Source organism: Coloeus monedula, assembly GCF_965178545.1.
Source record: "Coloeus monedula genome assembly, chromosome: 19".
Classification (NCBI taxonomy): Eukaryota; Metazoa; Chordata; class Aves; order Passeriformes; family Corvidae; genus Coloeus; species Coloeus monedula.
Window position 1 is genome coordinate 11564124 of NC_138799.1, and position 11323 is coordinate 11575446.

The window sequence follows — 11323 nt, forward strand, 5'->3', positions numbered from 1 at the left end:
GTTTCCTCCTGCTCAGCCCAGTTTCAAGCCCTGGGAATGCACAACTTCAGGATGAACCCTACGCTGTGACTCGGTGTTTGTGAGACTCAGGGGAGCAGGAGCCTGGAGGCTCTGGGCACTCACCAATCCAGCATTCCAGGCGGGCACAGGGAGTTGTTTTCACCACGTCCGGGGGGTCCACGCCGACATTGAGGCACAAAACTAAGGCAACACTTACAGTCTTCATCTGCAAAGACAGGCAACAACACAGCTCCTGAGGGCAGGAACAGCAGCAACTTCCACTGGGCTCAAACTTCACCACTCCCTGAACTTCTGCAGGGTTTTACCCAACCTCTCTTACCTGCTCTTTCATATGGACTATTTTAAGTGAGGCCTGACTGATGAAATTTTTCATATTTTTTATTAGAACAGTACTTAGACTCTATGTTACTATTTTTGTTATTATTTCCAGAGTCCATTCTTCTCTTTCTGAGCATGGAAATAGACACCAGTGAACTTCTGCTACTCAAATTAGCCATTGTCCATCTGAAACACATTATTAAAACATGAGATAATGCTATTCAGGGGCCCTGACCAATATTATAATGCAGTGTGTGATCTCTAATATTGAAACTAAAAGAATTACAATGGAAAAACCCCCAAGTGACAAACAAAACCATTAAAAAAAATAAACCAACGAACACACGCACCAAAACAAAGACATTTAGTGCATTTTTTATTTTGTTTTCTTCACGTGTTAGTTTTCCTGGAGAGCCCTGTGAGGAGAAATCCTGGAGTGGCTCCAGCTGCTACTCCACTTCCCCCTGGCACTGCCCAGGCAGCACTTGGGGTTCTCCCACCTAGGCACCACAAATGCACCCAACCCAAGCACACCCAGCCTCACCTGGGACCCCAAACCTGCATTAAACCAATGACAAACCACCTTGGCCAGCTACAAACACTGCTCAAAAATTATCACATCACATCTTTATGGGTTTTTTCTAGACTCCCCCATGCCAATACCTAAACCAGAGGAGGAAAACAAAACCAGTGACGAGGCTCTCAGTGATTCCAGGCATTCAGGGCTTGCCTGAAGCAAGGCCACCCACATCCCCACTTCCCCAGGGTGCTCCGTGCAATCCCCAACAGCAGGGAAAAAAAGTCCCAAATTTCACACTTAGAGAAAACCCTAGAGCCACATCAATGTGTAATTTATACAGAAACTGGAGCAGCCAGACACCACTCACACCGCAGAGGGGGGACAGGCTCTACACCAGGACAGAAATCCTGCAGTGTTTCCTCACTCCCATGGCCATGGCAGGAAACGTGGAATAAAAAATCAGCAAGAACTGTGGTTTATGGCTTCATCCCAAACCATGTTGCTGCTAACAAACCCTGCAATCCTGTAGGAGTTGCTCACACCAGGAATTACCACGGACTAAGCAGCACTCCCCAGCACAGAGATGAGAAGAGGGGCCTGAACAGGAATTCCCTGATCAGGATTTCACAGGGGCTCCCAGGGAGTGCCCCTGGATGGGGGGAAGATGCCCACAGTTCAGCACAGGGACACGTGCTCTAGAGCACTTTATCAGCCTTAAGGACAACCCACAGTAAAAGCAGAGCCACTGGCAGGACCAGGGCCAGCTGCAAGGTGTGGCTCAGTCCTGCAGACCCTTCACCACCCCAAGCAGCTCAGAGTGTAAGAGCACCCAAAACCACCACCCAGAACCACCTGAGCACTGCCCTGCCCACAGGAACACCTTCCCAGCCACCCCATGCACTGCCAGCTCCCAGGGCCTCGGGAAAGCCAGGGAGCTGCAGGGTGTGCAAGGGCAGGGTGTGCCAGGACCATCACACACTGCCACACACGCACTGAACACCCCCAGGGAAACACAGAAAACTACACACAAAATGACTTATTAGACATGGAAACACATAAATCATTCTTCCAAGAGAAAGCATCCTGCCAAGCAATCTTCTCCATCTCATTTATTTATTGTTTCCCATTTGCAGTCTAATACTGACTTATTTTTCAGTATTTTGCTGGTAACAGCCGATTGGTGGCTTACGCTGAACAGGCTGATATTTATTTTCCATTCCCAGGTTCGGGGTTTTAAATAAGTGCTTCTCCTGGAAAACTGACAGCAAACCCATGAGAGGCACAGGAACTGATCCCAGAGACAAATGGGGTGATTTCCCCTCTGCCTCCTCCCCCAAAGAATGTAAAGCATCACACTCCACACCATTTCTAACTGCTAGCAGGGAGCACATCCTGAGACCTACAGCTCACTCCTCTCCCCTCTGACAGCTCCTCCACATCCACCTCCATCCTGAGGGTGAAACAGAGAATGGCCTGGGTGGGCAGGGACCTTAAAGCCCATCCTCTTCCACCCCCTGCCATGGGCAGGGACACCTTCTTCCATTCCAGGTGGCTCCAAGCCCCCTCCAGCCTAGCCTGGAACAATTCCAGGGATGGGACAGCCACAGCTTCCCTGGGCACCCTGTGCCAGGGCCTCACTGCCCTCCCAGGGAGGATTTTTTCCCCAATATCCCACCTAACTCTGCCCTCTGGCAGTCTGAAACCAATCCCCCTTGTCCTGGCACTCCACCCCTTGTAAAAAGTCTCCCTCCATGTTTCTTGTCAGCTCCTTCAGGCCCTGCAAGGCCACACTAAGCTCACCCCAGAGCTTCTCCTCTCCAGGCTGAACATTCCCAGCTCTCGCAGCCTTTCCTCCCAGCAGAGCTGCTCCATCCCTCTGCTCATCCTGGAGCCTCCTCTGGGCTCTCTCCAGCAGCTCCAGGTGCTCCCTGTGCTGGGCCCCAGGGCCGGGGCAGCTCTGCAGGTGGGGGCTCACCTGAGCACAGGGGCACAGGGGCAGAACCCCCCCTGCCCTGCTGCCCACGCTGGGCTCAGCCCAGCTCAGGGGGGCTCTGGGGACCAGTGCATATGACTGATCAAAAAAAAAAACCAACCCTGAGCCCAAAAACCTAATAATGCCACTTCTAAACTCTTTTGGAACACACCAGCAGAAACTTCACAGCATATTTAAAGCTTCTTAATACAAGCAGTATGAGGACATTCTCATCTGTCATTAAGACAGTGGAAATTTTCTTTTCCCCATTTCAGGAGTATATCCATCAGAATACATTTCCATGGATTTTTGTTAGAATTAAAAAATGAAGCAGAAGAACATTTGGCAAGTTTGTAAGAAAACCAATATCCAAAATGCTCTGTCAGCAAAGGCTCAAGATCAAACCACAGCAGCTCCCACTGTGGGCTCTGCACTTTGGAGTGTCATTTGTATGTTAAAAAATGGGATACAACTCCCAAGCTTGTACTGCATCCGATTTAAAGTGATTTAATAACTCTGGGTCAGAACCTGCAATACTTAAATGGCAAAATCCACTCGGTCAAAATGCTCTTCCTGAGCCATGATGGCACTGAATTCATCCCAAAGCCCTCAGAAATGGGACTCAGGGTGCAGAGGGAGTTCTGTGTCTGCTCGGAAGAGAAGGTGCATATTAAAGCATTTGACACTAAAATGTACATCTTATGCTAAAGACCTTTCAAAATATTCCTAATTCACCTCTTATTTCATTTAGAGGCCAAACAGATCTGCAGGTGAGTACAGTGCAGTATCTGCAGGTATTTTCAACTAGGAAAGAACCATTATGTTCGGGGTTTGATGGAAAACGTGAAGTTTATCATCCCAGGGAGCCCACCTGATCCCACTGGAGCATCCCTGAAAGTGATTCCAGGCCAGGCTGAGACAGAGACACCCATTTCAGCCTGAGTGAGAAGAGGTCTGTAACTCAGTCATAGAACTGCTTTATATTCTAGTGCAAGTAATACCAAGAACAAGTCAGTGCATTTATGAGAAATTCTGCATTTTGTGGTACATTTCAGGCTGGACATTTTAGACCCCATTAATATTTGATTTTTACACTGCAATTTGCAAGCTGAAAACTTTCTGCTTAAACATTACCCAGATGAGCATTCAAGTGTTAGAAACCTGCCTGGGTTTATGCCAGTGAGTTCAAATTGCTTCTGGGAGTTAATACAAACACAAGATTAAGTCAGCATTAAACATGAAATATATGCGGCTACGTTATTTTACAGAGATGAGGATGAAGTTACCAACATTAAATACAGACACTGGGACAAATTTCCAAATTCCAAATCCTCATAGGAGTCTCATTTGAAAACCCTCACTGGCCAGGAGGCCCAATCTCCTGCTTGTGCAGGAAATGTATTCCCTTCTTGAAGCCTTTTTGGGACATTTTCCTCTACACACGTTCACAGATTTAATACAAATCTCTTCACCACCGGGCAAACCCAGCGCTCAGGTACCTCCTGACTGTTGGCTCCTTTGGAGATGTGCCACGAAATGTTTCAACAAGGACATCTCCAAAGAGAGCAGGAGCAGCAACATTTAACAAGAGGAAACATTGTTCTCCCTTGAGTTCAGTTCCCTCTGCAACACCAGAAGTTCCTGCTGGCTCTTTGCCAACCTTCCCGATTTGAGTTCCCAGATGAGAGGTGTCCAGGCATCATCCCCAAGGCTCCGGCACCACATCCCGCTGAGGAATGCAGGTCTGAAATCAGCCAGAGAAAAGGCTGAAGGTACCAAACAGGCAAACAAACCTTGACCTTGCACTCAATCACACAACTGCACACAAAACCAGTGCAAGGCTCCTGAGGGAATGATTCCCAACATATCCCACATGGACACGACTTTCCCCCACGCAGGGGAACAGAGCTCCCTGCTGCCTCTTCAGCTCCTGTACCACTTGCAAGGTAAAGCATCTAAAAAGAAGAGCTTTCCGTTTCAAGGAATTTTTTTTAATGTAAAGTTTAAGATAAACAAACTGTTATGTAAAAAAAAAAAAAAATCTCCGTGTGCTTCTCCACAGCAATAAAAGCAGTAGAATGCAAAGAACTCCTTCAAGTTAACATTAATAATTCAACAGCTCTGCAGGTTGTCTCCAGCCATCTGTAGCCCAGAGTGGGTTCCTGGTGTGCCAGCCTGCTCTAGATTCCTCGATCAACTCCGCCTGAGGGCTTGTTTTCCTCCTCTAACCTCTGAATTCAGCACTAATACTCTGAACTTTCTTCAGAGCTTTATTGTGCCCAACGTGTTCGTTTGCCCAGTGAAGGCAGCTCCTACACACACTTCCAGCTCCTCACAAAGCACACTCTGAACTGCTGCCCTCAGTGTTCACTTCAGAAGCACTTCCCAAGCTCGTGGCTGAGTTACTGCTGTCAGTCATGCCCCAGCTATCCACAGCCACTTCCTATTCACCTGCTCTGGGAACAGGGAGCAGCTCCTCTGTGTGACAGCAGTGACATCCACAGACACACTGTGGCCCTCAGAGATCCAGGGTGACCGTGTGTGACCCACTGTGCTCAGGGTTAAAAACGCCAGACTGGGGCAGGCTGATCCTCTCTGTCACAGCGCAGCAGCCCAACAGTGCCTCCCAACCACTCCGAGATGCTTAGAACCAAAATGGTGTTTCCTTCCCTGTCAATCACTTCTCAAAAAAAATGAAAACAACAGAAAGCAAACATTTTACTCCTATGATCTTTGCTTTCTTTATACAACCTGCAAAAGAACCGACAAGAGGCGTCTTCCAGATGTCATTCCCATTTATCTGTGACAAGGGGTTTCCTCCTCGCTCTGTATTCCTGCAGGCTTCTCCTCACCGCTCCACGGCATTCCCACTCCTGTCTAGCACTGGCTTTAAAGGGTGTCCGTCTTCCCAGGCACTGACTGAAGCAGCTTCAGATCTTCCTTACAAACCGTTCCTTCAAACCATTCCTAGACGGCCCTCTCAGAGCCTCCGGGAGTCAATAACTTGGGATGCACACGGAGCGTTTGATCAGGAGCCGCCGCCTCGTTTGAGGAATCCCCGAGCCCCAGCCCACTGCTGCACGTGCAGGTGACTTCCTCGACCAGGAACTTTCCCCGGCTTACAGGAGAGAGCAGCAGAAAACGATCAGGACAATCCCAAGCCCATAAATTCAAGTGAAGTGTCAGGCTGTGTTTGAAGGCAGCCGGAACAGAACGCTGGCCCTGCTTCACAAGGCTCACCCACCCCAGCCCTCCGAGGGCTTTCAGCTCCTTCCTGTGGCTGTGCCACGGAGAGGAGAGGGCACAAACCTCGCTGCAGCCTGTGCTCCTGCTGGAGGCTCTGCCAGGCAGAGGGACAGCCACGAACACAGGGCTCCATCCAGACCTGGCTGTTCCCACAGCCTCCTCCTCTGGGCACTACTCCTGCTCTCCACTCTGCACAGCACTAATTACACTAATTACACTAATTACACCTCCGCTCCATCCCTACCCAACAAGAGCTGGAGGTCACCCTGTCCCGGTTCAGCAAGGATCAATCAATAAATACAAATACAGAAATAACAATACTAGTGAGGCTGCCACTGGCAGAGCCTCTGGGACAAGGAGGTGAAAAGGAACCCTTCAGCCCCCGGGCCTGTCACCCACCACACCCCACACCACGGCCTCACACTGAAGGATGTCATTAACACAAACCCAGCCTTAAGTACTTCATTAGATAATTCATTGACAGAGGCACCAACACAGCGTTCTAACTTTAGAGAGGAACAGAGGGACAAGACAAACATCAAATTACTGGTTTATCAAATCAGGCAGTGCCAGGTAAAGCTCCGAGCCCCAGAGGGATCAACAACCCCTCAGTCACCCAGGCTCTGCCAGCAGTCACCTCTGGACAGGCCAGGAGGTCAGCACAGCACCGAGCTGATGAGCACCAGAGCTGAGAGAAAACCACAGCCAAACTCCCCAGAAAACCCACCCAGCCCACGGGCCCTGGACACTTCCATGGATTTCCTGGGCAGGCAGGTAAACTCTGCTTGTCTGAATTAAGCACATTTGTATGCAGTCCTGCTTTAATCTGCATTTCCAGAGAAACCTAATTGTGGATTCCTCTTCTCATAAAAACAGGATTTAATTCTCACTCAGCAAGTTATGAGGCAGCAGGAAAAAAAATGTTGAGGTAAAACTATTACAATCAGCTTTGTTGCTCTCTGCTTATCTTAGAAATCAATATAAATACAGCAAATCTTAATTTAAATATTCTGAATTTAATAGCAACTTGTCAGTAAAACCTGGTGTACTTGGAGTCTTTTTCTTTAAATCAAGTTATATGCTTTGGTTGCTACCGAGGCTGGGAGATTTAATTCAATACACAAAGCATAATTCCAACCCTCTTGTGTTAAAAATATTCTTTAAATAAATAATAGATCAAAGCAGTGTCACTTTGATGGCATATGCAGTCCATGGAAGGGGGAGAGGAAGGATTAAATGTTTTCAGAGCAGCCCTCGTGGAGGAAGGGGCGGGGAACACCAGTGAATTCTCACTTATTTTCTCTAGATCTACCACTCATTACTCTGCTGATTTGATTCTCCCCTTATCAGAGCTCTGCCTTCTAAAGAACCTTCAATTTCATATAAACTCTGGGGTTTTTAGAGCAACAAAGCAAGACGAAAAGAAGAGTCATTCCACTCCCAAATCTGTGAATCACTTCCCCTAACTGTAGTAGAGCTCGGATCACTCCCCATGACTCCTCGATGAATAAGGCAAAATCTGCCACTGCCTGGGGCTTTCATGATTCACAGGGGAAAATGCCACAGATTTGCCTGCACTAGGACTGACAGAGCCTTGCTTGGGTCGACCTTGGAGAACTTCTTCATTTAGAGACAGGCTGGGGTGTCTAATGACAGGTAATGGTCCCCAGCCTAGGCTGTGACAAGTTCATTTATCAAATTCAAGGTAACGAGATGTTTTCCACCCTCAGCTCACAGCCAGAGGCACATCCCCTCCAGCCCTCAGGGAACTCCAGCAGCAGCATCCCAAAGGTAAGAGCACACCTGAAGTCCATCAGCCCTGGCTTGTGGAAAAGGGAGGCAAGAGACAAAGGGAGCTGCAGAGAACTGGGGAAGGGGACACAGCCTCACACAGTGGGACTGCAGGGAAGGAGGGGCTGGGCCAGGGGCTGGAGGAGCAGATGGACACTGGGGGCCGTGGGCACTGACAGGGCTGCAGCAGCACTCGGGTCACCGGGGGACAGTGCTGGAAGGCAAGGAAAGAGGAGGAGAGGAAACTTCCTGAAGACAGCTAAAACAAGAAGTAATTAATTTATGATGCCAGAGAGCAAAACAAAGCAGTTCAAGGAACAAAAAGGGGAAAAAATCAACAGCCCACCAGGTTCCACCCTGATGGCACAGGCTGCCAGGTCACCACCCTCACACCACCACTCCACACTGCTCCATAGGAAAACCCCACAAACCCCAGGTTCCTGGGTTTTCCTCCAGGTGCTCGATTCACTGGACAAACCTGTCACACCCCAGCTGCCACTTCCAGCCAGGCCATGGGAAAACAGCAGCATGAGTGAGCTGCCCTCCACCCTCTGCTCACGGACACCAGGTCAAAGCAGATTAGATTTTATGAACTATTTTGCAGGATTAGCCGAACCAAGCTTACTGGGTGGAAATATTTAACAGCCATCACCCATGCAGCATTCCAAACCCCATCCTCACCCCCTTCCCTCCCCAGCTGAGGTTCTACATTTGTTATCTCACATTAAGCGCTCAGGAGACAGCCAATGACAGCTCAAAATGGGAATAAAATACAAGACATGAAAAACCACTGCTGAGATTTAAAAGTAATGAGCTCGAATCAGCTGCTCTTCCTCTCTCAGGTGTCTTTATGTGCTTTTGGTATCTTCCTATGCAGCTGTTCTCAAACAAAAAGTAATTACACACAACAGCAAGTCTGTCCCAAGGATCCCTGATCCAGCTGCCCAGACATAAGCGACACCTGAGCTGCACCACTGGCCCTGGTATGAAGTTATTTGGCTCAAGCTGACAGTGAAAGCAAAAGGACTAAACTGAAAATTCTAGATTTGCTTCTATTTGCTCCTTTTACAAGAGTCAGACTCAGTATCTCGGAGAGTGACCCAGGGCCCAACCCCCCTGAGCTCGTTCCCAGAGAGCAGCAGCAACAACCACAACGTTCATGGCACAGGAGAGTGCCAGAGGAGGGAACTGCAGCTCCACGGGGGTCAGGGAGCAGGAGCTGGGCTGTGATGTTCAGTAATTATAACAAGCACCTGAAACATTCAACACCAACCACAGAGAACCCCCAATCAACCCCCTGAACTCGAGCTGCTGCTGCACAAGCTATTGATCAGCCCACCCGAGGCAAAGTCATTCCCAAATTAGAAACAGGCAACTCTGCAGATCAGGAAATAAGGAAATGGGAAGCGTCCCAGAGTGGCAGAGGCAACTAAAATAGACAAGCAAGCTCATCACACCTCCACAGTCTGCTGGAGTCTCCTCCTTGCCAGAACCCTTTGGAGCAGAGCACCCAACGTGGTGTCTGTGCTGCCTTTAAATCACACCCAAAATGCCCAGTTCAACCCAGCAATGATCTGCCAAGTCCCATTTTCAGTGCACGATTCTCCTCATGGGTCAGAACTTCTGAGAAATACAATCCCCACTCTGGGAACACTGAGACTCAGGGACAGCCTGGTCATGCTGCCTCTGCAAAGAAATTACAGCCTGGAGTTTCGGAAAGTTACTCCATCCTATCACAAGAGGATCACAAACATAACGGAAATCTGGTCACCAGAAAAATTCATAACTATCTATAAACACAAAGGTATGGGTAACACAAGACCTGTGAGACCCAGGGAAGGCTGGAACCCAAAGCAGGTTCCAAGAACAGAACGAGTGGAAATGGTTGTCTAGGACATTTCTTAGGTGCTTTGTTTGCTCTTTACTGAAACCTTTCGGTTGGCACACACATGCAACAGAGGATCCCAGACTCCCAGCTGGGACGTTCCTCTGTCACTCTCAGTGCTGCCAGTTTAACACACACCACGTCCTCAAACACAGGAGAAGCTCCTGCTGTAACACAGGAGTTCCATCTGAAAACTATTTCCCGCCTCCCAAATCCCACAGTCTCCGTTTCTCCACACACAAGGACACCTTCATTCCAAATTCCACATGTAGACAGCTCCAGACAGCTGCAATTCCTGCTCCTATTGACCTGGTGCCTGTCCCATGCACCTGCTGGGCTCCAGAGCTCCTCCTGACCTCGTTCATCTCATTGTCTTGCCTAAAACACAGCAAGTGCCCAAGTTTCATTTAGAGAGCTTAAATGATGGAGCTGCTCAAAGAGCCCAGTGCCGTGAGCATCGAATCCGTACTTCTGACCCATTTGCAGGTCTGCTTCCCTAACTCCACATGGCTGGGACACAAACTATCGGATCAACACCCAGTGTTTCATCTGACAACAGCTCAGCGCCCTCTGAGCTCTGACTCCCTTTTCACCTGTCCCCCGACTGCTCCTCCTCCAAACCCCATCCTGCCCTGGAGCATTACCCGGTCCTTCATCCTCCAGCTCTGAGCCAAAGACTTGGAGCCTTCGATCTTCTCGCAGTGCCTTTTCTTCATGAAGGCCAGGGGCAAGTTCCAGTCCGTCAGGTCGGACTCATCCTCCTCCCCGAGCCCCAGGAGAGGGGACTGCAGCATCTCAGACTCCATGGGCGGGGAAGCGCCGGGAAACACGTGAGCAGCGATGTCCAGCCCGGCACCCAGCGGGGCCGGGGGTCCCTCCGGCCGGAGGGGGGGAGGACGGGGCAAGGGCAGCGGGGCGCGGCGCTCCCCGGTGCGCGGGTAAGGACGGACCCGGGGCACGCAGCGCCTTCACCTGGCGCAGGCAGCGGCCCCGGCCGGGCTCGGTGGCGCGGCCCGGGGAGGACCGAGGGGCCGGCGGGGACCGGGCCCGGGGCCTCCCTCGCACCTCTACCCCCGCGGGCCCCGCGCTCCTTGCGGCGGGCACCGCGCCCGGCCCATCGCGGCTCCCTCGCACACCGGCGGGCCGAGGGCGGCTCGGCGAGCTGCGCTCCGGGGGCGGGCGGCAGCGGACGGGACGCGCGTCCCGGGGCGCCGGCGAGCGCGGCTCGGCTCAGCACCGCGGCACGGGGGCGGCCATCTTGCCCGGCCCACAATGCCTCGCGGTACGGGCCGCCGCGCGGGACACGCCGCGCCGCGCGCTCCGCCGCGTTGCCCTGGTGACAGCGCGTTGCCATGGTGACGGCGCGTTTCGATGGGGACAGCGCGGGAATCCAGGATCCCAGGATCACCGAGGTTGGAAAAGACCTCCTAGAGCATCGAGTCCAGGCTGTGCCCCATCCCCACCTTGCCACCAGCCCAGAGCACCGAGTGCCAGGTCCGGGCCCTCCCCGGACGCCAGCAGGGAGCAGCCCCACACGCAGCGCCCGGCCCGGCTGCCCTCCCCCACAGAC

General features: G+C 51.1%; 1 protein-coding gene across 4 annotated transcripts in view; it reads right to left on the reverse strand.

Annotated features, from left to right (window-relative positions):
- The window catches only part of RPTOR (regulatory associated protein of MTOR complex 1), a 101872-nt gene extending 90862 nt beyond the window's left edge, over positions 1–11010 (reverse strand). For all 4 annotated transcript variants that reach the window (XM_082294127.1, XM_082294126.1, XM_082294125.1 and 1 more), the window contains exons 1-2: positions 10398–11010; positions 124–226 (exon numbers count right to left, since the gene is read on the reverse strand). In XM_082294127.1, coding sequence (XP_082150253.1) covers positions 124–226; positions 10398–10559 — 265 coding nt within the window. In that variant the 5' untranslated portion in view covers positions 10560–11010. The remainder of the gene's footprint in view (positions 1–123; positions 227–10397) is intronic.
- Between the last annotated feature and the right edge of the window lie 313 nt (positions 11011–11323).